This window comes from Lolium perenne, chromosome 7 (genome assembly GCF_019359855.2).
Source record: "Lolium perenne isolate Kyuss_39 chromosome 7, Kyuss_2.0, whole genome shotgun sequence".
Classification (NCBI taxonomy): Eukaryota; Viridiplantae; Streptophyta; class Magnoliopsida; order Poales; family Poaceae; genus Lolium; species Lolium perenne.
In genome coordinates this window covers 176,551,313-176,578,160 of record NC_067250.2, presented here as the reverse complement: position 1 = coordinate 176,578,160, position 26,848 = coordinate 176,551,313, and the positions used below count along the sequence as shown (strand labels likewise).

General features: G+C 44.0%; 2 protein-coding genes and 1 pseudogene across 2 annotated transcripts; all 3 read right to left on the bottom strand.

Moving 5' to 3' along the window:
* Positions 1 to 658: 658 nt before the first annotated feature.
* On the bottom strand, positions 659 to 2,076 carry LOC127314758 (BTB/POZ and MATH domain-containing protein 2-like). The gene has a single exon (XM_051345286.2). The coding sequence runs from the start codon at positions 1,850 to 1,852 to the stop codon at positions 770 to 772; it is 1,083 nt and encodes a 360-aa protein (XP_051201246.1). The 5' UTR covers positions 1,853 to 2,076; the 3' UTR covers positions 659 to 769.
* Positions 2,077 to 11,627: 9,551 nt separating this feature from the next.
* Positions 11,628 to 12,696, bottom strand: LOC127315704 (BTB/POZ and MATH domain-containing protein 2-like; annotated as a pseudogene).
* Positions 12,697 to 19,669: 6,973 nt separating this feature from the next.
* LOC127315703 (BTB/POZ and MATH domain-containing protein 1-like) lies at positions 19,670 to 20,485 on the bottom strand. Its single transcript, XM_071824112.1, has one exon. The coding sequence runs from the start codon at positions 20,483 to 20,485 to the stop codon at positions 19,670 to 19,672; it is 816 nt and encodes a 271-aa protein (XP_071680213.1).
* Positions 20,486 to 26,848: the final 6,363 nt, after the last annotated feature.

Sequence of the window (26,848 nt, the reverse complement as noted above, 5' to 3'; positions counted from 1 at the left end):
CCTGTACCTACCCCTGTATCCTTGTACCATTGTGTACCATATATAAAGAGAGAGGAGGCCTGCCGTACGTGAAAGGCACTACCCTACCCTACCAATCTATTCTATTGTTTCTCAGATGGGACATTGAGTTTCAGAAAGGAAGGTGACTGATGACCCAGTTATTCTAACATACATCATCCATGACACACAGTTACATGTTCTCTTAATTATGTCTGTGGACCTTGTCGACAAATAACACAGTATTAACTGCATATGTTTCAAAATCCACGCTAAGCTGAAACTGGAGATCTGAATTCGGTCAAATCTCTCATTCTAATGAATCTATCATAGGCCTTGTCCAGAGGATGAAGAGAAAAGACGGGCATTTTCTGTGCCGCATAGATTGAGTCATCAATTTGGGGAAACCCCAGATAAAACAACGATTGCCCTGGACATTCATGTTTGAATATTTGGTCCATACCTTCAACAAGTAGGTGCGCACAAGGAGCAAGACAAACAGGATGTAATCATTTAAAGAAAGAATAACCCATATACTAACTGCTCAGAGCCAATTCCAAGCCAGTTTTTCTCATATGGATCTACTTAAGAGACATGAACAAGTTGTTTTGGGATTGAGATGACATCGGGTTGCTAGTTACCACCAGAGACAAGCATCAAATTCAATGGGAAAGGTGAAGATATAACAATAATTAAGAAACCAGGTTTTAACCACCAAACCAGCAAAGCTTTTCTCTATATATAAGAAGGAAACAATCTACGTACTAGATATCTATGCTTTGCCGAACTTACTTCTCTTCTCTAACACATCTACCAAGACAGAAGGGCAGGCCCTTTTGAGATCTGCAAAACCTTGGGTTTCCACCACAGCATCCATCTCATCTGAAGTGGCCATGAACTGAATGCAAGCATCCTTAAGCCCATCGCAGTTATGCTGGTCAGCCAAGGCCAGCAACGCCGCCACGGTGTCGGCGTCAATGAACTGACAAAGGATATTTTGGCACATCAACTTGAGCCTGTCCATGGCATACCTATCCGCAGCCACAAGCAAATGACGGGTAATTTCACTGTACTCGTCGTGATCAAGATCCTCCATGTCGGGCAGCGAATCGGTGTACACGAAATGCAGCAAGGCCCTGAAGACAGAAGGCTGCATGTCTCGAATGGTTATGCTCGGCGCCGTCCTCTCCTTCATCTGCCCATACAGCTCCGCCCTGAATACAGGCGAGCGCGCGGCAAGCACGATCTTGTGCGCCGGGAAAGTCTGTCGTCCAACACTGAAAATCACGTCGACACCATCCTCGTCCAGCAGCAGCTTGCCGAAGTGATCGGATAGGTCTGACGGCGGCACCTCGACTTGGTATTCTGCCGGGCTGTCGCGCACACGCGATTCCTTGACGACAGTAACGTCGCACTCGATCGTCAGGTAATCATCCAGAACGTAGCAGGATTCATCCAGCTCCAGCTCGCTTCTGAGTATGGAATATCCACCTTGCGGGCCAAAGCGGCTAGTGTCACTGGATTTGAAGACTCTCGGGGTCGATTCCGAGCTGACGGTGACGGGCGACCCGGTGTCCTGGTTGAGCAAGCTGAGGTCGTAGGAAGCCCGCACCTCGGCGTCCTTGCTCATGAGCTCGAGATAGGCCGCCACGTAGTCCTTGAAAGGGTTGGTGACTCCGTCGGGGTAGAGGCGGATGGCCCAGTGGCAGCCCCCGACGGCGAAGGTGCTGGACCGGATGAACCGGCCGACGCCCATGCCCTTGGTGAGGCTGTACCCGGAGATCTCGAACGAGTGCGAGCCCTTCTCCGTCTTCGTGGTGTACCTCGAGACCGTCTTCCTGGATTCGGACCCCATTTCCTCCGGGAACAAAGATTCGGATCGGATAAAGGGGAGTGGGGACGGAATTCTTCCAGAAAAAAGTAAGCGGGCGATGGAGGGAAAACTCGGAGGCGGAGCGGCGGTGGCAGCGCCGGCGGGGGGCAGGATTTGCTGGTGGAAGGCGGAGCGGCGGTGGCAGCGCCGGCGGGGGGCAAGATTTGTTGGGGGAAGGCGAGGCGGCGACGACCCTCAATTCTTGCCCATCCGCCACCACTTCACTGTTAGGGGTTTGGGCCGAATATTTAAGGTTACCGCTCACGGAGCCCATCAAGCAAGAGTCGGCGGCCTATGCAGGGACCTCCAGGGATGTTTTTTTGAAAAGATTCAGCAAATTGTTTCCGTGCTTTTTTTTTAAGTAAGAACACAAAATATTGTTTGGTGCTCTGGTAAGGAAAGAGTGCGTAAAAAACTTGCCGTTTCGAGATAACATAGTGTTCGTATAATCTAGAGAAACCAAGTCAACTACCGAATCACGATATGTGACAGACCCAGACTTGCCTAACTGAGCAACAACATGTGCTCTTTTCTTTTCTGAACAATGCAAAACAAGAAAATACTTTTTATATTAAAAAAATAAACAAGACGGTCTGAAGCCTACGCTAATAAAAAAGAAAACAACTTAAAATCATTATAACTTTTGTGAATTTTTGGCACCCGCTAGCAGCTAGTTATGGGGACTCGGTTCGTCTACAATACAGTTGTTACTGTAGCTATACAGTAATGACTTGATCTACCATCCAATCACATCCAACGACCTACAGCTAGGTAGTCTCAGATTTCCATCGATCTCATTGTCTTCTTTCTTCGCGTGCAAGCCGCATTTTGGCACTACCTATCCATACATCAACGTGCACCGAGTAGCCTGCTCGCAGTTCGACAAGTCAGTCCATGGAGGACTCGGTTGATACGAGCAATATCGTGTCCGCTAGCCTTGGGACGTCGACGAGGAGACCTAACAACATGTGATGTTTCAAAGCGGCAAGGTTTCCCATGGTGCAGCGCATGTCGTGTGCTCGTGCTCAGTTTGCTAGGAGTGGAAGAACTCATCATCACCTTTCCTGCTTGAGGATGGTTTTTTGGAGCAGGTGCGCCCTGCGCACCCTATGCACAGTGCACGTTTGCATGTGAATACTGACACTATGTGATATCTGTGTTTGCACATTAAAAAAACTGATGCACATACATAAAGACAAAGAAGTAAATGAGAGAGGAGTAGAGACAAGCTGCATGGGCTCACATGTACATCATTTTACCATTGCATGACTTCTGATTAGCAGATCTGGTCCCGCTAAAATTTGTTTTTTTTCTTACCATTGTTTTCTTCGGTGTTGCAGAGAGTGCAGCCATGTGAGAGAGAAGAGAGTGTGTTGCATGCATCTTTCCACTAGAAAACAAAAGTAATCTTTGGAGAGAGAGTAAAGGAGAGAGGATAGTACGGTGAGAGAAGAGACACTTTTAGAGAGAGATGGTTTTGTTCAGAGTTTTGGCAGGGAGTGGGAACAGGAAAAAGGTCAATCTTACTGTTTGGGCTTTGGACACATTCTCACATGCAGCTGGCCTTCCATCCGAAAATGAATGGTGCGGATAGGCGTGCACAGAGCGCAGGTGCTCCACTACACTTTTTCCTTCCTGCTTACTTCGACATACTCTGCCACCCTGCACTGGTGCGTTGCGCCGCAGTGACTGTACTGTCATGATTCCATATGAAAGCTTCTTATCATCGAACACCAGTTTCCAATTTCCGCCAGTACAAGGTTATGTATCAAGACCATACCAAACAACAAACATAGGAGATCAATTTGGTTCTGGCTGCCTCTGAAGAGGTGATCCAGCAGGCTCACGAACTTTGTCTTCTGGTGTGGCGGCGAGGACACTAGTCACTAGGGCACTTGGTTTTTTTCTAGGGCCGAGCAACGGTCTTATTGGCTTCAGCGACGAGAAGATTCCCATGGCCTCGCAGTCGTTGGAAGTACAACGAGGGGTTTTCCAACCGCCTCCATTCGCCGCAGGGGCGGACCCACATTGGGCCCAGTGGGGGCCTAGGCCCCCAGTCAATTTTTGGTTTTATAGTGTTGAAGCTTATTATTTTACTACTTGGGCCCCCACTTAGCCAAGAAATAAGGCCCCCACTCACTAAGGCCTCCACTAGAAATTTGGGCTGGGTCCGCCATTGATTCGCCGTCACCGGATGGCTATCCCTCGCCGGAGCGCGGGACGTGTGGTTCGTAGCGATGCGTTTCAAGACCATGGCCTTATTTGTTGTGCGTCGAGCTGGCGGCATACTAGTAATGTAAAGAGGAAGACATCAAAGAGATCCTTTGGGACCACCAATGGATGCTATTGATGGCAGATCAAGTTAACAACAGTTTTGCAGGCGAGTCGAACCCCTAGTTCTGACCCTCCTCAATAATTCTTTGAAAGAGGACTAATGCATCAAAAATATATTGTCCAAGACTCTTGTGTTTCGTTTCTTTTCAAATTTTCCAAGTGATTAAAGTGGTTGTTGTTTAAGGGAAAATTTTCTTTTTGCCACACTAGTTTTTGCCCATTTTGCTTTTTCCACTCTAAATTTTGACATTTTGCTTTTGCCCCGTTGGTTCCTGGTAATTGATGCATGTAAAATGCATACATGAACTTTGTCCTTTATCATATTGAATTTCCACATATTTGCAACATATATAATGATAATACCATGTTTTACATTGATTTACGGGGATTTATCAATGAACCCCTTTATTTGGTTTATAACTCTGTAGAACAGAAAAACTCTGTTTCGTGTATTTTTAACTTTCAGAGACCTATACGGAGTCAAATTGATCTAGGATTTTTGGAGCGTCACTTTTTTATCAAGATAAGCACCCTGGAGCTTGGGAAGAGACCTCGATGGGCCTGAGGCCCAAAAGAGGGCAGGTGGCGCGCCCAAACATGTTGGGCACGCCACCCATCTTCTTTCGACCGTCGATCGTCCAATTGACCTGATTCTTTCGCCCACTGACGTATTTTGACCTAAAAATCACTATATATGGCCCCAAATAGTTCTAGGGAGGCGAGCATCGCAGAATATAGAAACACAAAAACAGAGGTCTGCAACAGAGAAGATTGGAGGGGAAAACTCCGTCGGGATCACCGCTGGAGGGATCTCCACCTTCTCCAACGTCTTTATCATCATCACCATGATCAAGGGAGAGTATTCCACCTCTCGACTATGGGTTTGTGGTAGTAGCGTGATCTATTTCTCTCATGTTCTTCATAGTTCTTAGTGCCATATGAGCTGCCCTACATGATTATGGCCATATTTGTAATACATGTGTGGTGGATCCTTATTCTATGATATTGTGCTATGAGATCTGATCGTATTATGTGTAAGAAGTATTGATAGATGCATATTATGCACCCCGTTCTTAAGTATTTATTCTGATCCAACATATATGCAAGAGTGTGTGTGGGGTGATGTGTGTATTAGATGGTGTAGCATGGTTTTAGTTATTGAATAGTGACAACACATTCCTGATCTATTATGGTCTTGCCTTTTCTTTTGCTACCTCACTAGGGACGAAGTGAATGCATGTGTTATGTTTGTTACACGAAAAAAGTGATGATCTTGTTTATTCAAGGTATCATATTTGATATTCAAACATCATATCAAAGTACTTATAGCTATGCTCTGTTAATCTTAATACAAGATTGAATGGAGTTTCCCTTTCTTGTGGAATATAAGAGACATGTGTTGCATCATCTCTATGTTAGAATGTGATGCCCATATGAATGTGTATCTTTTACATGTTATTATTTTGCATCCTCATATCTCATTGATGAATTACTATTTGTCCACAACAATTTAAAAGAAAGAATAGTCAAGCGAACCCATGAATCCCGGTCCACTTTTTATCATAAGAAACACCGTTATCTTGCTTTTATCTTGTTTTCTATTTGCTGCACTATTTTAATATGAAAAGATAAAAATATTTACTTTTCTTATTTGCATCCAAAACACCAAAAACAATCAACCCCATTACAGCTCTTACTTAGTTACTTTATTTTATCTAGTTTTACTCGCTTTTATTTCTACTTGTGTTTTATTTACTTACACGAAACCTTGTGCTTGACAACCACACGGTAGAGTTGGGGACACAAGGCTTTTATTTTACTTTGTAGGATTACTATAAGAAGATAGAAGAGAATACTCTTTGCTCAGTTCTTCGAGAGTTCGATATAAACCCTCGAGTCACTGTTGTGGGGGAAAATACTCTGCTGACACAACACTCTGCACTTGGAGTCCTAGCACCGTCAGTAATGTATCGATTTTGTCCCATGTGGGGCAAAACCAAAATGAAAACAATAAGTTTTTGTTTCCCTTCTGCCCCTTTTGTTGTTGTTTTTCTTTTGCCTTTGCCCCTCAATGGAGAGAATAGGGCAAAAACAAGATGTCAAAATTTAGAGTGGCAAAAGCAAAATGGTTAAAATCTAGTGTGGCAAAAAAAAAAATTCCCGTTGTTTGAGCCCACCAGATGAGTTACTCGGCATATCGGCGATCACGTGGTAGACAATTGGCAGCCCAAAGCCCAGATTTTGCAGAAGAGATGGGCAAGACAACTATGATGCCACAATAGTACAAAGCCTAGAATAGCGGCATTCAAAAAGGGATGATATGTCATTTTAGCTTGACATTGGTAAAGCTAATAGGTGGCTCATGTGGCTGTCCACTAATTGATACGTGGTCCAAAGTTCAAAACCTGTTTTAAACCGCAAGCCACACAAAGAAACTGGGTTTATATTGGTGTTTAAATCATGTCTGGTCCTATAGCGCACAATTTCTTAAATCGTGTATGCTCCTTCCAGACAAGATAACTGAAGGAGCATGTCGAGAAGGTATTCTTGAACATGAGGGGTAAGTACAATCTGAGCAACAAACTCTAGAGGAGAACTAATGAAGCGAAATGCTCAGCCTGGAAGTTATGCATCAAGAGGTCGGTGATTTTTTTTTTTGGTTGGCAAGAACATGGTAGAGTGGTCTATTCTTTCGCTTTGAAGCCTCAAAACCATTAGGGGCATGCAATTTGGGGGAGGGGTCCATTAAGCCATGCGGAGGACCAAAAGGATGCCTTTGTGCCATCCCCCAAAGGTAATCATAGTGGCAGCGTTGAAAAGTTGCATAACCAATTTATCGTTTGAATTTTTGCTAGGCCCACCAAGGTTTGTATGGCATCTTCCATTCATACGATAGCCATTGAAGGCTGAGTTCTCTGGAAAAAATTGCACAAGTCCAGAATTCCGAGACCTCCCGGGCCTTTTTGATGATCTAGTTGACCTACACTTTCCCCTCCCCATCGCACCTGCTAACCTTGCTGTGCATGCATGGAGCATACCTCACCGAAACCTATCGAAGGCCTTTAGATTGGCTTGTATGCCTTGATCATGGGACTGTTAGAGTGTGGATTTTATTTAAAAACGAACAACACTTTCAGTTAAACTTCGGTCATTACAAACTATGGCATGGATATAGTCTAGAACCACATTGGTGCAAACTGCAGGGATATGGAAATTCATACAGGACCTAGATAAAACATGTGTACAAACACATCTTAACATGAAGAAGGAAATATAAAAATTGAAAATTGATTGCTAAATAGAGGATTTCTACAACAACAAGGCCAACGGAAGTCATGTCCCTGCCTTGAGCTTGAATATTGTGCACTACGTTTGGACAGTATGATGCCACCAGTAGTTTTTCAAGGTTAGAATTTACCATTTAATAGAAACCACATACTATTTCTTGCAATGTTTGACGAACATGTTACTCAAGATGTCGATCTATGTGACAAACATACCTATTGGTGTGTTGTGACGTACTACAAGGGATCCATGATAATACGAAGATGTTACTATCACATTTGTGCATAAATTTGGTGAGGGTATTTACACGCCTTCGTAAGAATTACTACCTCTTTATGGACTATGTTCCCAAATAGTAAATCTTCTTATTTTCATTGCCAAAATATGTGATCTGGTGTTGCTAGAAACTTAGAAAAAACCCATGACCTGAAAAAAAATAATCTAGTTCCTTCATTGAACTACTAGTTAGGGCTGCAAGCCAATCCTCTTTTGTGAAGGATAAAATGGTAGGGTGCATGTAACTCAAGCACAAGAGGGTAACAAAATTAAATATTTGAACATTCTATTAACCTGATGCTAACTTTTTTTAGGCTTTAATTACAAACATATTAAATGGACGTTGCTCCAACAATGTGCAAACCACGAAATGCGTTGTTTTTCTAGTGGTTGATCTTGATAGGTAAAACACCCTTATTTTTCAAATAATCAATTCTTGATCACGTGGATATGTTCCGCCTAATATGAGCTGTAAAAGACACTAGGCTTGTTTGATTCAAAGGATTCTAAATGCAAGGAACGGGAAAAGGTAGGAACAACATGTCATGGAATGTGAAATCCTATAGGAAACAAAATTGCAGGAATTAGTTGCAGTCATTTTGTTGCACCACAAGAAAAACACAGGAAATTTCTATAGAGATTGACTATATGTCATTGTTGTCATAGACACAAAGGAAATTTAACAATAGATCTAACCTATTCTAGAAATCCTATAGGATTGTACTATAAGAAAGAAATTCTTAATTTTATTTGGAAGGTTCAATCCTTTTCTTTGAAAATCCTTTGAATCAAACATGCCATTCCTTAAGTTTTCTATCAATGATTCCATTGTTAAAAGAAATGAAACACAACCTAAAATGCATGGATAATCATGGAATCCCAATTCTTTCATATCAACATTTCAATCAATCTTCCTTTTTCAGTGCCAAAAACATGTGATCTGTTTCGCTGCAAACATGGCAAAAAAAGGGCATGGCCAAAAAATCAAGGTTCACTGCCTTCGGTGAGCCTCAATTTTGGGCTGCAAGCAAAAACAATTATATGAATGGTAAAATGGTAGGGTGCATGTAATTCGGTCATAAATGGAAAGAGTTTGCATTGTGTTGGCACACGTAGATCCGAAGTTCACTTCAGGGATGATTGTGTAGCATATGCCCTATCTAAACAAGACTCTGGTTACTTCTTACTTTCTTTGCAAATGGGTTTAAGTTAGAGTTTGAATCCATAAAGTTGCCATTTCAATTAAACTATGGATTTTTTTGGGGTAAAAGCTATGAGTACGATTTTTATTTCTTGACTACGCCCATCATAGGGTTGAATATAGATTTCTAGTGGTGAAACCTCGCGTACATGAGGTCAAGTCGGTACGATTATGAATTCTAAGGATGTTGCATTTTTTCAGGATATCTTTCCTATGAAAGATGCATGTGCCTAGCACTTCTAGACAAGACTCCTATGTAAATCTTAAACCTGTCATTCCTATGTAATAATGTGAACCTAGCCGAGGCTGCCCCTCCCTGACCTAGCCGCCGCCCTTCCACCCTCCACCCTCCACCCTCCTAGCACCGCCGCCCCTCCCATCCCCTCTCCACCCTTCCCACCTTCGCCCCGGGTCATCTCGCGTGAGGCGGCTCCGGGCGACGACCCGAACCCAAGAAGAGGCGGCCCATCTTCCTCCTCCTGGCCGCTGCCACCGTTAGGGTCTATTGTGGCGGCCGCGTCCGGCTGCCAAAGGCAAGGGCGGTGGTGGCGCATCCATGGACACCCCTTCGCGCGGAGGTGGGGTCTTCCAGAGGCGGAGACGATAGATGGCAGGTCTAGTGGCAGTGGCCTTCAACTACTTCACCTAGTTCATGGCGGGAGATGCGGTGGTTTGGCGGAACTCGGCGGGGAAAGGGCGGCAGCGGGATCGCTGCTGACCTCCATCGACCGGGTTGGATGAGGAAGATGGATCGCGGATCCCTGCCATGGCAGCGGTGTGGGGGCCGGCCATTCCGGCTTTCATGGTGGTGGTCCTAGGGTTCTTCTTTCGCGAAGATGAAGACGTTCCGGATGCCGATCTTTCTTCATATAGCCGGAGTGATGAGTTCCGGAAGGCTCCGACTGCGAATGGAACAGTGCATCTTTTTTCCTAGAGTTCTCTGGATCGGGTGGTATTCGGTCGCGCGAACCCATGGTTTTATTCCGACCGTTTGGTTCTGGAGGGAGCGGCGCGAAGCTCTGTTCTATGTTGACATCAAGAGACTTTTGGTCCATGTTGAAGTCAGAAGCAGACAAATTCATGAAGGCGGGATTGGGGATTAGCTAAAGAAGGTTCAAGTCTCCTCGATGTTGAGGAACTTGCTTGTTATTCGGGGATTCACATCAGTGGTATGAAAGTGAGGGTGACAACACAGGTGAAGTTCAGAGTCCTACCTTTCAGGGTGTAAACCCAATGTCTGGTCTTAACTGGTTGTGCCTGGCCATAACCTTGTTGGAGACATTGTTTTGGGAGCGGGGACTATCTTCAGGGTGAAAACCTAAGATCTTTGATAGAGCGACGACGGTGCTGGTGCACTGTTCCCTTCTTGGAGGCATCACTTTTGGAGAGTCTGTATTTCAGGTGCTGTCTAGGGGTGGATGTATTACTATTGCTAGGCCTGGGATACTATAGCGGGACTTTTCTTTCTTTGTTTTATTTTATCTTTTTTGGCTGCGTGCATCCGTACTGCCATTAGGGTGTTGTGTTGTTGCAGAGGCTGGATGTAATTGGTATCTTTTGATATTAATATATTCCCTTTATCGGAAAAATGTAATAATGTGTAAAACCACATGATGAAATTTCTAGAATAAATACAATGAAGTTCCTATAAGAAACAAGAGACAATGATTGAGAAATCATTTAGTGACAATTTCATTGTCTACCTTGTGGCGATGATACTCCCAATTTGCTTTCAAAAGTTTATGCATATGTAGTACCCTCATAAAGTTATTTGTAGCGAGATGGATTACATCTTAGCTAACTAAACATGCGAGAGGACTAATCATCTTTGTCGTTGCGTGATGGTGCAATTGAGAAGTACAAGGTTTGTCTTGTGCCAAGTGTTATAACCAAAATGAAGGCCAACTTTTTGTATACTTATTACTCAAGTGTGGCTAGATTGACTATCATTTGAGTACTACTTTCATTAGCTGCGTCACATGGTCTTAATGTTTGTCAAGTGGTCGTTAAGACATATCTATATTATGAAATGAACATCACTAATTTTAGCATGAAATATATTTTCATAGATTGGATATTGCATATGTTGTTGATTTTACTATAGACTTGGTCAAACTTAAGACAACGGGACTTAAGACTAGATCAAATGGCCGGCCTTGTATATAAAAGTGAAGTGACAGGAGTTACTATTTTAGCATGACCAATATGGAACCAACCTGACAAATGATAGTCAGAATTAGTACCTAAGGAAGTCCAAGGAAGCTAAGAATTCATTTAGGCACATGAGAGTGTTGGGAATACATCCCGGGGAAGATACAGGTTGTCAGCTGAAGCGTGCCTATAATAACAAACAAAATATGTGAGTTGCATACAACAGCACATGTATATTACATTATTACTTAATGTAGATTATCTGGATATCGGTTACTTGACTAAGGATGCACACAACTGATAAATTCTGTACTGTACTAATAGTAAATGTATTTCAATGCGGACATCAAGCCTATAGATAACCGGAGAGATCATATTTTCAGTCCAAGATCAGATAAAGGTAGGAGGTGTTATGCAAAGTTGGTCTAGCAGTCTAGCATCCATACAGCTTCAGAACTGACAAATAATAACTATTTAAATTATTCTAAAATTACAGCTAGGTGCTCAACACTATGATTTGTTGAGCGTTCTCATCTTCAACAATACATCGACCAAGACTGAGGGGCAACTCTTCTTGAGATCCCGAAACCCTTGTGTAGACGCTACATCATCCATTGTGGACGAGTTGATAAATTCAAGGCAAACATCCTTAAGCATGTGGCAGTTGTGCTGATCAGCTAAAGCTAACGTAGTTGCCACAGTCTGCACATCGATCTTCTCAGAAAGAATGCCTTGGCATACCACCTTCAGCCTGTCCATGGCATACCGGTCCGCAGCCACAAGTAGGTGCCGGATCATCTCTCTGTGGTCATCTCCTTCCAGCCCATCCATGTCAGGCAGTGAATCGGTGTAGATGAAGTGGAGCAGAGCCCTGAAGACATGAGGCTGCATGTCCTCGATTTGTATGAGCTCTGCTGCCGTCTCCCTCATCGGCCCGTAGAGCTCTGCTTTGAACACCGGGGACCGCATGGCGAGCACGATCTTGCGTGCCGCGAAAGTCTCTCCGCGAACGCTGAACGTGACATCCGCCCCCTCCTTTGCTTCCAGCAGCTTGCCAAGATGCGCTGTGATGTCGGGCTGCGGCACCTCGATTCTGGGGCACGGTTTGGTTTCAGACACCCGCGCATCTTTCATGACGGTGACGACGCACTCGATCTCCATGTGATCGTCCCGTAAGTTAGCCGAAGCTTCGAACACGTGCCGTGATATAAATGACCCTTCTTGGGGAGCAAATTTGCTCCTGTCATTTTCGTTGAACATCCTCGGATCGGTCTTGTGCAACGAAGAAGCCAACCCGGTGCTCTGGTCAACCAGACTCAGGACACATGATGCGTGCACCTTGGCGTCCTTGCTCAAAAGCTCGAGATAAACCGAGATGCATGCAATGTGAGCTGCCTTGGCTGAACCCATCCGGATAGAAGCGGATGGCCCAGTCGTGGCCCCCGACGGAGAAGGCGCCGGACCTGATGAACTTTCCTACGCCGATTCCCTTGTGCTGGCTGTACCCGAAGATCCTGAACACATGGCTGCCCTGCGTCTTCACCGGGATGCACGTCGATACCGTCCTTGTGGCAGCCATGGACGATTAATTCCGCCGGTGGTGAACGAGTCTCTAAGACGGCGACCGCAGGGACGGAGACAGTTCACGGATAAGATAATGAAGTTGAAGCGGCGGAAGGTAATGAGGGGAGCACAATCACAAGATCGAAACCGCGGCGGCACAAACTCCGAGTCCGAGAAGACGGCCAGAAGACCTAAGTCGACGAAAGCTCTTCCTTTTCTGGACCGTACACAAAAGGGTGGGAAATTATACGGAGATCACGTTCGGAGTTCCGTTTCTGGGCACGACGCAATCCGGACCCTATAATTTTCAATTGTAAAATATTTACTCATACTGCAATCGCAAAAAGAAACTCTTAGTGCTATGTTTTATTTATTTTCTCGCTAAACAAAAAAGCTATGTTTTATTTATTAGAACAAATAAAAATATATTAAAATATATGTTCAAAGCATACAAACCTTTCATGATTATGCATAAAGTACAGAGATAACACATCGACAAAACATACAAGCAGCGGCGGGCCCAGGATTTTGCGAGTGTGTATTCAAATTTTGAAAGGGTCCAAAAAAAAATTTGCTCTCCAAAGCTAAGTTTTGGCATGCATTCTATGAAACAGTTTGAGCCTCCAAAGCCAAGTTTTTGCATCATATAGTTCTATAACAGTAAGATTTTGCACTGAATTTCTAGCTAATTCAATCGGAATTGAACAGAAGGTGGCCTGAATTTTTACTGTACCTCAACAAATGGTTAAGAATTTCAGACAATCCAAGGTATCTGCAGCTGCGCGGTCCAAACAGAGAACCAAATAATATCGTTATGGTCAATCTGCTGACTATTCTGGCGACAAAAAGTTTCAGGGTAATCTATGAGTGATTTAGCGGTGCAAATACAATGCCAGACGCAACAACAGGTTCAATGGATCACCGTGGGGGTCGACCAGACTGCAGCAGCGCGTGAAGTTAGCGCGTGAAGTTAGCGCGTGGAGTCGTGGAGATGATGAGCGGTGGAGGTCGGAGGTACGAACGCAGCGTGGTGGTGATTCCTTCGTCGCCTGGTCGCCGCCGTCTAGGGTTCAGTCGACCGAGAGTTCGTTGGGGAATCAAGGGCTATCGGAAAGTGGAACTTACACGAGACGATTTAGTTTTCGAAGTCTGGCGCTGCGCGTGCCTGTGGGACATGGGCCAAACTTAGTTGGGCCACGAATCCCACGATGGAGAAGTTGGATTACTTCTGGTTTAGAATGAGTATACTCTGTGTTATGTCACTTATTCTTTTCTTTTTTCATACATATACCCACTATGAATTATATATAGGGATTTCTATTTTCGTGCCCTCAGTTCCTTAGTTGTGCTCAGTTTTCCCCAGCTCCTTAGTTTTTCCTCAGTTTTCCCCAAGTCCTTGTTTGAAACCCGCAGAAGCAGCTCAGACGGCAGGATTCCCGTTAAGTTAACCGTTCCGTGCTGACGTGTGGGGCCGCGTCGTGTGGGCCCTCGTCGCGTGGAGCTGGTAGAAAGGGACCGCGTGGGACATGACGAGATAGCATTTGGTTGCACGTGAGCAGGAGCTCAGTTTTGTCTCTCTCGGCCCAAATTGGCATTTTCCCTTTTAAGAGCACCTTTTCCCCTCTTTCTCTCTCTGTCTTTTTCACCAAATTAGTATCAAATCTAGAGAAGCTTCTCTATTTCTGCCTTTTGACCCTCGTTTTTTGCCCAATATGGCAGCAAATCTAGAAGCTAGTATATGATAAATTCACAGCAGCATAAACAGAAAACGTATAATACATAAACTGCATACAGCAGCCAAAAGCAGCCAATAACATTGTTAATGTTCACGACAAACTAAGATGAAAAAAATACAAGACGCACGCAATGTATGGCCAGCTAGAATATTCCTCATTGCTCATATATTTTTTCGTCGTCCCATCCGTGCATTATCCCAATGAAATATTCATTGAACTCCTTCCGTCTGCAGTATGCGGCCAATACATCCTCCAGACGGTATGGCCTGTGTTCATTTCTCAGACCGTAGTTTCCCATTCTATTCACATATCGTGGCCACTCATCCCAGGCCTTTGTATCATGAATGTACTCTCTGATATAACCCAAATCGGCGTAGTAGATGCAGTCAGGTAGAAGTGTCGGGTGCACTCTGGTGTCGATGGAGATACACCGGATATAATGCACGAAGAAGGCATGACTGCCAATGTTACTAACCGGATGGAGAGAGCGGCTCTGAGTGTCCACACGGTACACCAATGGTTGGTCCTCCAAAAGCATGTTGTCCAACAACACAAGCAGCAGATCACCATCCGACTTCACAAGATAGAACTTGTCATTTCCAAGTTGTGGAAATGAAATTAGTGTCTCCATCTTGACAGTGCTCGCGCGCTGCTGCAACTGTACATTGGTGCACACTATTCTTCCGGACTCAAAATTATCCACAACTATTGAATACAGTTCACCATTGAACGGGGTAATGCAACGCAAACTATGGTTCTCCATCGAAAAACTACCATCTCCCCAATCTTCATATATATCCTTAGTTGGAGTGCTCTCATCGACCCAACTAATTTCGTTCGGGTAATGTGAGCAAACGAAGACCATAGTCGGGGATTTGATCACAGCGACTGAATTCAGAAAAACAGATGGCATATGCGCCTCAAACATAGTGTTCGATGCCTTTGTGAGTGGGTTCAGAAGCCGTATCTTGTGCGGCGGGTTCTTCTGGGCAAGCACGATGACACCACGGAAAAAGCCGACGAAGTAGTATCTAAAATATATTGATGAAGATAACATTCAACACTAAGACTGAAAATAAGAATATATTAACCCTATAGATATGGAGGAATTTGGAGGAATTTGAACCTTGCACGAACTTCCGATAGATCTATGGTGACGTAGCGGGATGTGCCGAGTTGGAGGAAGGTGAACTCAGCGGCGCGTGGAAGGGCGTGGTCTACCATGATCCATTCGTGCAGGTGCACGTCGGGCTCAGGTAAACCTGAGCGCCAATTTCTACAGACTTGCCTCATAGCAGAGTAGGCGTCCACGTACTCCTCATTCGCAAGTAAGCATTCGCCGATCTTGTGAAGTGGTCCGTCACCCACGAGAGAGGCTCAGCTCACGGAGGCGCCGCGCTTGGATGCGCCGCCCTCGGAGGCGACGGGCTCGGCGGCGACGGGCTCCGAGGCGCCGGGCTCGGCGGCGACGGGCTTGGAGGCGACGGGCTCGGCGGCGACGGGCTTGGAGGCGATGGGCTCGGAGGCGACGGGCTCGGAGGCGACGGGCTCGGCGGCGACGTGCTCGGCGGCGACGGGCTCGGATGCGACGGGCTCAGATGCGACGGGCTCGGCGGCGACGGGCTCGGATGCGACGGGCTCGGAGGTGACGGGCTCGGGGGCGATGGCCGCCGGCGCATTCTTCTTCTCCATCGCCGGCAGGGCTCGTACGGAAGTTGATGGGACGTGAGAGGCGTGGTTTCGTGCGTGAGCGAGAATGAGACGTACTGTGTGCAGAGGGAGGGAGAGAGGGGCTTACGCGTCCTAAATGCGACCCGCGTCCACTAGTGCACGTTTGCACCGTGACACGCGTCAACAATGGCACGTCTTCCACTTCTGCACCGCAACACGCGTCCTCGAGTCTAACCTTGGAAATTTAGATATACTCAGGTATACCCTCGAGTCATATACTAGCATTTTTTGTGTGCTCAGTTTTCCCCTTGGGTGCTAATACTGGCTAGTGCAATATACTCAGTTTTACCCTCAAGTGGCTGGTCAACAGAGAGTCAACAAATAGGATTAACCAGTTAAATGAGTTATTTAATGTGCAAAAAATTACGAAAAAAGAGTGGCACTTACTCATGGAGTCTTTACCACAAGTTGCCACTTCTCAAATCATAGATAAATCAAGTTTTACCATAAATTGCCACTTCTCAAATCACCTAGTAGCTATGAAGGTGCATGGTTTTCCACAATAAGCCCTACCCAAAACAGCTTTCCCCAAAACATACTTTGTCTGAATGAGGCCATAATTTTCACACTCATGTATATTCGTATTGCAAATAGTTTGAGGTAGGCCAAGATGGGTTTCATTGTACAAAACACGTATTTTTCATTTTTAAATCTCATATTTGAATCCCTTAGTCTGTTTACTACTCACTTGCCCTTGGTTTCTTGATACTACTCAGTTTTGCCCTCTCCTTCACAAGTTCTCACAGACGCCCAACATTGCCCTAATTGATCTAGCCCATGTCACGCGGATCGTGCCCGCCGACCGTTGATCGTATGATTTAACGGGCAGGATAACCCCTATCTCTCTCTGGTCGGGGCCACCATCCTCTCTCTCTCTGTGTCGGCGGTTAGCTTCCACCCTCTATGTATGCTAAAGGGCGGTTACCCAGTACGCTAAAGTTTGGTTTTCTGTATTATTTTTCACGAGATAAATTATAAACTCTTTTAGGTATTATTTTTCACGCAAAAAATGATAAACCATCACCGATTTGTACTTTTCACGCAAAAAATGATACACCATCACCCATTTGTTGTAGCCATTACTTTTCACGCAAAAAATGATACACCATCACCAATTTATTGTAGCCATTACTTTCCACGCAAAAAATGATACACCATCACCCATTTCTTGTAGCCATTACTTTCCACATAAAAAATGATGAACAATCACCGATTTCTTGTAGCCATTACGGTAAAATGATAAACTATCATGAATTACCATTTCTTTTAGGCATTACTTTTCACGGTAAAATGATGAACAATCACCCATTTCTTGTAGCCATTACGGTAAAATGATAAACTATCATGAATTACCATTTCTTTTAGGCATTACTTTTCACGGTAAAATGATGAACAATCACCCATTTCTTGTAGCCATTACGGTAAAATGATAAACTATCATGAATTACCATTTCTTTTAGGCATTACTTTTCACGGTAAAATGATGAACAATCACCCATTTCTTGTAGCCATTACGGTAAAATGATAAACTATCATGAATTACCATTTGAAGGGATCTCGGGATACTAAATTAGTGCCATAAATGCTACTACTTTTTCCTATATATGTGGTCAAAGTTTAAAGGGAAGTTTGACTAAACACAAAACCTAGATGACTACCCCCACAACGATCATGTCCTCCTTAATTTATTGTGTAAACCCCCACAAGGCCACAACGGTCACCTCCTCCTTAATTTATTGTGTAAACCCCTACAACGGTCATCTCTCCCTTATAAACACCCACAACGGCCATCCCTTGTGTCAATATAGGTTCTGCCTCTCTCTTCTTCGTTCACATACACTTGATCCATTGCCATGGCTTCCACGTGGATTATCATCATTGCCACCACCACCGTCAACACTGCCATTGATCATAGAGGAGTTCTTCATCGTCGTCTATGAAGATCCTTTGGTCAAGAAGGTACGTCCGCATTCCCACATATATGATGCATGTGATTAATTATGGGGGCTACATGTATTTCGCCCTCCGTTTCGTTTCCAGACTATGTCATAATATCAGTGGCGGAGCTAATAACTAATAACCATGGTGCCAACACATATGGTGAAAAATTGCTATTTTGCAAATAAAACAAAAATTACCACCCTGCAGGTTGCACTTGCATACGATACGCCGTGCATAATACCAGACACTATGATAGCCTTAGACATCTTGCATGAAAATTCCACCTAAATTTTTTCATGAAAGAATTAGGCAATAAATGGACTCTATTAATATTACATGTACTACTACTCGGACGACGAAGATACTGACGATGAAAGCGACGACAACGTGAAGCCATGCATCCACCCCCTTTAGATAAGGGAATTATGACCAAGAATATATATGTAGCTTCATATGCATCGATTTAGAGATCTAGCTATATATTATGCATTTAAAAAATTATATCGCAATTTCCACCATGATTCGAGCACCACAGCCTCCAAACGATGCCGATATCGGCATGGTCAGAACGGCTATGCTCGCCGCCACTGCTAGGTCACCGTCGGGAAGCACCATGTTTAGCATAAGATTCACTTTAGATTAAGTTGCGAAAATAGTCACCTGCCATTGGCTGAGGCGGCCCCACAGAGCGGCTCTATATGATATTCTCTAAATAAATAGACGACCCCAGCGGTCATTGGCTGCGGAGGCCCCACAGAGCGGGAATATATAATTTTCTCTAAATAAATAGAAGACCCCACTGGTCATTGGCTGCGGCAGCCCCACAGAGCGGTAATATATGTGTTTTCCTGAAAAATAGACGAACCCACTGGTCATTGGCTGCGGCAGCCACACAGAGCGGTTATATATGTATTTTCTTGAAAAATAGACGACCCCACTGGTCATTGGCTGCGGCAGCCCTATAGAGCGGTCCCATTTGTCATTGGCAGCACCGCGTATACAATCAGGAAATAAAACGGCCCACGCGTCAGCGACAAAATGGATGGCTACCCGTCAGCACGAGACGGTTAGAGAGGAACTGCCCTCTGTGCAGCCCCACCTCGATCTGTGCAGCCCCACCCGTCAGATTAACGGTAACGGTAAGGCCTCTGACCTGACGGCAACCCTCCTGTCCGAGGGGTTTCAAACTAGAGGAAGGGGAAAACTGAGGAAAAGTTAAGAGGCTGGGGAAAACTGAGTACAACTAACGAACCAGGGGCACGAAAATACAAATCCCTTATATATACGTAGTTTTTTGTCAAAAAATTTGGGTATGCATTTGAATACCCTTGAATTGAACTAGGCCCGCCCCTGCATACAAGCATTTCATGATTATGCATAAAGTAGTTAGTTTTCACGTTTGTTTACTCATCTAACTTGATTTTCTATTAATAAATTATGCCGTTTTTCCAAAAAAATGGATGGGACACTGCTTTAGCTTGTGTTCATCCTAATCAATATTGTTAGATAAAGATTCTTCTTGTATTGCCTATCTTCTGATATTTGTTCTGACATATGTATGATATTGAGGTGTATGGATAATTATATTCTTTGTTGCACATTTCTATCCCACAACAAATTGGTGCGAGTGAATCCCGTCAAGGTTCTAACATTAATTTCGTAAGAAGACACATTTATGTGCAGAGACAATGGAGCAATGCATTTCTTTCTTTCAGCCTGGTCAGTGGTCACCAACTCTGCCCTCGCCTCCGTCATCGGCCCATAGAATTCTGCTTTGAATACTGGTGACCGCATGGCTAGCACGACCTTGTGAGCCCCAAAGGTCTGGCCTCCAACACTGAAAGTAACACCCATTCCCTCTTTTTCGTGAAACAACTTGCAAAGATGTTCAGTTAAGTCGGACGGTAGCGCCTCGATCTCAGGGAACGATTTGGTTTCAGACACATGCGGTTCTTTGAAAACGGTGACATTGCATTCGATTGTCAGGCGATCATCCTGAATGTAGGTCAGCTTCTCAAACTCACTCCGGTTTCTACACAATAAAGTAGCAAATAGATGGACTGTGTCGAATTCCATCGTCTGTTTTCGCACCGAGGATCCCAACCTGCTGGTCTGGTTGACCAGCCGAAGGTCATAGGAAGCCCGCACCTTGGCGGCACCCTTCGCATGGTGAAACAGAGCTATCACGATGCAATTTGGGTTCTTCTTAATTCCATCGGGGAAGAGGACGATGTACCAGTCATGACCGCCGATGGAGAAAGAGCCGGACCTTATGTAATTGCTGACGGCCATGTTCCTGTGCTGGATGTACCCGAAGATGTCGAACACGTGAGTGCCCTGCGTCGTCTGCGGGGTGCACATCGACACCGTCTTTGACGCCAGCATCTGGGGAGGCATGGCGAGGACGATTCCTGGGACCCCGAGCATGTTAAACCCTAAAATTCGTACCGATAGGGAGAAAGAAAATTGTACAATATCAATTTAATTTCGCAAGGGGGAACCAGGTGAGGGTGTGGGGGATCGAGTAGATTGAACCTTCAGAGGATGTCCGGAGAAGACAACGACGTATCCGAGGATCTGAGAGCGACGGGGAGTAGAGTACCGGAGTGGTAAACAAGGCGTAATATGGTGGACTCCCCTCGAAATAAAGGGGGAAGCTCCTCAAAATAAAAGCCGCAATGCGTGAGAGGAGAGAAAGACTCCTAATTTACAAGAGTTTGTCAAATAGGTACATTTTCGTACTCCCTTCGACCTATATTAGTTGTCAGTAATATAGATGTATCTAGACAGGAAGGCGGACTCCGTTAACCGAGAGCACGTGCATCCTATTATGAAAAATTCCAAAAATGCTATTTTAAAGTTTTAGGAAAAATTGAAAAAATGCACGCATGTATATCCTATGTTGACACTTATTTGTGCATATTTTGGCATAAAAAAGACGCATAAATGTGAAAAAGGAATTCCCTATTTATATTAATAGTACGCAGCCAATCATTATAATGTCATTTGTACACATTTTCGTGTAGGCCACATACAATCGTATTTTTTCGTGAAAACTTACACAAGTAAATATCAACATAATATGTACATGAAATTTTTTATTTCTATTTTTTAGATTTTTAGATAGCATTTTTTCTAATATTGGGGAAAACGGTTGCACGTGCACCTGGGTTCATCCTGATATTTTCCTATCTAGATATATTTTAGTTATTGATTCGCTCATACTAGTGGCAAGAAAATGGTGTAAATTTTTCACAGGTTGATACAAAACCGTAAAACAAGTGGTGATTTATAGCATTTGATTCAAAGCAGTAAAACAAGTAGTAAACAATAGCAACAAATTTCCAAATTTCACTAGAAGTAGTGATGTGTAACTTTCAACAACTAAATGCGTAGGCATGAGGTGATAGCGGGGTGTTGCATGTGGTATTGATCATATAGTGTAATCCTAATAACATGACATTTATCTCTAATTCAGTTGTGTGTAGGTGTGTGATTCAAATATAGTTATGCATACCATCAAAGAGAATGTGCATAATATTTATTGTCCTGCATGCCCATTCACCGGGGCCAACTTGGAACTATAGGCAACTAAGTTCTATCCTTTCGAATAGCCCGGAACAAAGCATTAACACTTCATGAACACACAATATCCTCAACCTATCGTAGATTCCTATTGTTTTCCCTAACTGTTAATTTAGGGTTCGCAGGTTCAACACAATAATAGGCAATACACTTTGCAGATAGATACCAAACTCATATATATGATTGGGTAATAGAAATTTAGTACTGAAATCATGTCACTCGGGCCCTAGCAACAAGAATTAAACATAGCAAAGGTGTACCAACACTCATACAAGAATATCCTCAAGACAAACACCTCAAATCTCGATACATATGGATAATTACATGATCAATCTCATCCAATCCCCTTCCAACTCACATGCCTATAGAGAACTACTCAGGCATGATGATGGAGAGTGATCACATGGTTGTTGGTGATGACGTTGGTGACGATGATGGTGGAGAAGACTTCGAAATCCCCCTTCTCTGACGTGGAGAGCAGGACCAATCTGACCCCTGAAACGACGAACGTGGATGTGGTGGCGCTTTGTTTCTCCAAAGGGTCCCTCCTTGTGGATACCTATGCCTTGCAGGTACATATGGGGTGCGCTAAAGGAGAGGCTGGAATGACCCTCCAAGGCCGAAAGGGCCTAGGTGGCGCCATAGTTGAGGGGGCGTGCCACCTGCGCTCTTTTGGGCTCGCGGCCCCCCTCGTGTGATTCCAAAGCCTAGGCTCCTTGTTTTGGTGAAAAACTTGCATGGTATTTTCCTCGATTTTATTTCGTGCGAAAACAGACAGAAAGAAGACTTTTGCTAAAAATAACGTTAGATTCAGTAGCTTTACATAACTATGGTGAGATTTCGGAGCAAATCATTGAGCAAAGTACTTGGAAAGGTAGACACATTTGAGAAGTTGATGCATGTAAAATGCATGCATGAACTTTGTAGTTTGTTGACACATATTTGCAACATATATGATGTTATATCCATGTTTTATATTGATTTTTGGGGATTTACCAATGATCCCCTTTATTTTGGTTATAACTCTATAGGACAGGAAAAACTTGTTTTGTGTATTTTAGCTTTCAAGGAACTAAATGAAGTCAAATGGAGCTAGGACTTTGGGGGTGACAATATTTCATCAAGAGAAGCGTCTGGAGCACTTGGACCTCACAAGATGGACCAGGAGGGCCAAAAGAGCCATGTAAAGCCTATGCTCCTTGTTTTGGTGAAAAACTTGCATGGTATTTTCCTCGATTTTATTTCGTGCGAAAACAGACAGAAAGAAGACTTTTGCTAAAAACAACGTTAGATTCAGTAGTTTTACACAACTATGGTGAGATTTCGGAGCAAATCATTGAGTAAAGTACTTGGAAAGGTAGATACATTTGAGAAGTTGATGCATGTAAAATGCATGCATGAACTTTGTAGTTTGTTGACACATATTTGCAACATATGATGTTATATCCATGTTTTATATTGATTTTTTGGGATTTACCAATGATCCCCTTTATTTTGGTTATAACTCTGTAGGACAGGAAAAACTTGTTTTGTGTATTTTAGCTTTCAAGGATCTAAATGAAGTCAAATGGAGCTAGGACTTTGGGGGTGTCAATATTTCATCAAGAGAAGCGTCTGGAGCACTTGGACCTCACGAGATGGACCAGGAGGGCCAAAAGAGCCATGTAGCGCGCCCAGCTAGGGGCGGGCCACCCATGCTCTTCCCCCCCCCCTCAACTATCTGATCTGCATGATTCTTTTGCCACGGACTCTGTCTGACCTAAAAAACCCTATATCAAGGACTTCCCGAGGCTTCCTCGAGGAGAGCGCCGCAAAAACACCGTAACACTAAAACAGAGCCAGAATCAGCGAAGATTGGAAAGGGAAACTCCGCTAGAGCCAGCGCCGGAGTGGTGTCCACCTTCTCCAACGTTTCCACCATCATCATCGTGATGAAGAGGGAGTAGTCCACCTCTGGACTATGGGTTTGTGGCAGTAGCTTGATATATTTTCACTTGTTCTTCATAGATCTAGTACCATATGAGCTGCCCAACATGATTATGGTCATATATGTAATTCCTATGTGGTGGATCTTTATTCTATGATATTGATATATGATATTGGAACCTATTATGTGTAAAATGTATTGATAGATATAAATCATGTAACCCGTTTTTAAGTACTGGTTCTGATTCAACTTATATGCAAGAGCATATGTGGGGAGAAGTCTGTATTATATGGGGTAGCATGGTGGTAGTGATTGAATAGTGACAACAAATTCAAGATCTACTATATGGTTTTTACCTTTCTTTTGATGCCTCACTAGGGATAAAGTGAATACATGTGCTATAAGTATCATGTAAAAGTGTGATAATCTAGCTTGTTTATTCAAAGTAGCATATTTGATATTCAAACATTATGTCAAATTAATTAAGGCTATACTCTGTTGATTCTTATTCAAGATTGCTTGGAGTTTTCCCTTTCTTGAGGAGTATAAGAGAGATGTGTTGCATCATCTCTATGTTAGGATGTAATGCCCATATGAATGCTTATCAAACACATGTTGAAGTTCCACCAATATTATTTCATTGATGAATTGTTTGTGTGTACTACAACTAAAAAAGAGAGTATATAAGTGAAGCCATGAACCCGATTCATTTTAAATCATTAGAAACTATCGGCTCAATGGGATTGAGGGTCCTCAAGATTATGCTGCGGCGCGCGGACTACATCCCATGGTGCCCCAGTCACGATCACGATGAGTAAGTCAGGTATGTACCACGGTGAAATAGGTGTAACTATGCTAGGATTTACCCTTTGACGTAGGCACCCCAGTGGCGGACAAGCGCTATCATAAAAAGGCGAACCAGGACAAATGAACAAGTCAAGGAGAACAAGACAAGCAGGGCAAGGAGCTGCCCATGGTCTCCTTCCGGGGATGCCCCCGGGAAGGGGGGCTGTGGACAAGGAAGTGAGGCAGCCATGCCAAGGCATGGTCCAGACAGCCACGAAAGGACTTGGGAACCTCCTCTCCTTGGCCAGGCGCAGCTGCTGGCGTGTAGTTGACGTGGGAGTTAGAGATCTTTGTGGTGTAACTTTTCTTCAGATCCCCGGCAACGGCGCCAGAAAACAGTCTTGATACGCGTACAGCACGCGTCCGTTGGGTACCCCAAGAGGAAGGTGTGATGCGTACAGCAGCAAGTTTTCCCTCAGTAAGAAACCAAGGTTTATCGAACCAGTAGGAGCCAAGAAGCACGTTGAAAGTTGATGGCGGCGAAGTGTAGTGCGGCGCAACACCAGGGATTCTGGCGCCAACGTGGAACCTGCACAACACAACCAAAGTACTTTGTCCCAACGTAACAGTGAGGTTGTCAATCTCACCGGCTTGCTGTAACAAAGGATTAGATGTATAGTGTGGATGATGATTGTTTGCAGAAAACAGTAGAACAAGTATTGCAGTAGATTGTATTCGATTAAAAGAATGGACCGGGGTCCACAGTTCACTAGAGGCGTCTCTCCGATAAGAATAAGCATGTTGGGTGAACAAATTACAGTTGGGCAATTGACAAATAAAGAGGGCATGACCATGCACATACATGATATGATGAGTATAGTGAGATTTAATTGGGCATTACGACAAAGTACATAGACCGCTATCCAGCATGCATCTATGCCTAAAAAGTCCACCTTCAGGTTATCATCCGAACCCCTTCCAGTATTAAGTTGCAAACAACAGACAATTGCATTAAGTATGGTGCGTAATGTAATCAACAACTACATCCTTAGACATAGAATCGATGTTTTATCCCTAGTGGCAACAGCACATCCACAACCTTAGAACTTTCTGTCACTGTCCCAAATTTAATGGAGACATGAACCCACTATCGAGCATAAATACTCCCTCTTGGAGTTACTAGCAAAAACTTGGCCAGAGCCTCTACTAACAACGGAGAGCATGCAAGATCATAAACAACACATAGGTAATAGATTGATAATCAACATAACATAGTATTCTCTATCCATCGGATCCCAACAAACACAACATGTAGCATTACAGATAGATAATCTTGATCATGTTAGGCAGCTCACAAGACCCGACAATGAAGCACAATTAGGAGAAGACGACCATCTAGCTACTGCTATGGGCCCATAGTCCAGGGGTGAACTACTCACTCATCACTCCGGAGGCGACCATGGCGGTGAAGAGTCCTCCGGGAGATGATTCCCCTCTCCGGCAGGGTGCCGAAGGCGATCTCCTGAATCCCCCGAGATGGGATTGGCGGCGGCGGCGTCTCTGGAAGGTTTTCCGTATCGTGGCTCTCGGTACTGGGGGTTTCGCGACGAAGGCTTTATGTAGGCGGAGGAGATAGGTCAGGGGGCCACACGACAGGCCGGCGCGGCCAGGGCTTGGGCCGCGCCGCCCTGGTGTCTGGCCACCTCGTGGCACCACTTCGTATCCTCTTCGGTCTTCTGGAAGCTTCGTGGAAAAATAGGCCCCTGGACGTTGATTTCGTCCAATTCCGAGAATATTTCCTTACTAGGATTTCTGAAACCAAAAACAGCAGAAAACAAAGAATCGGCTCTTCGGCATCTTGTTAATAGGTTAGTGCCGGAAAATGCATAAATATGACATAAAGTATGCATAAAACATGTAGGTATCATCAATAAAGTGGCATGGAACATAAGAAATTATCGATACGTAGGAGACGTATCAGCATCCCCAAGCTTAGTTCCTGCTCGTCCCGAGTAGGTAAACGATAACAAAGATAATTTCTGGAGTGACATGCCATCATAATCTTGATCATACTATTGTAAGCACATGTAATGAATGCAGCGATCAAAGCAATGGTAAATGACATGAGTAAACAAATGAATCATATAGCAAAGATTTTTCATGAATAGTACTTTCAAGACAAGCATCAATAAGTATTGCATAAGAGTTAACTCATAAAGCAATAATTCAAAGTAGAGGTATCGAAGCAACACAAAGGAAGATTAAGTTTCAGCGGTTGCTTTCAACTTATAACATGTATATCTCATGGATATTGTCAATGTAAAGTAATATAACAAGTGCAATATGCAAGTATGTAGGAATCAATGCACAGTTCACACAAGTGTTTGCTTCTTGAGGTGGAGAGAGATAGGTGAATGATACGTCCAATTTGCATCACTATTTTATATCATAATTTGCTGTTA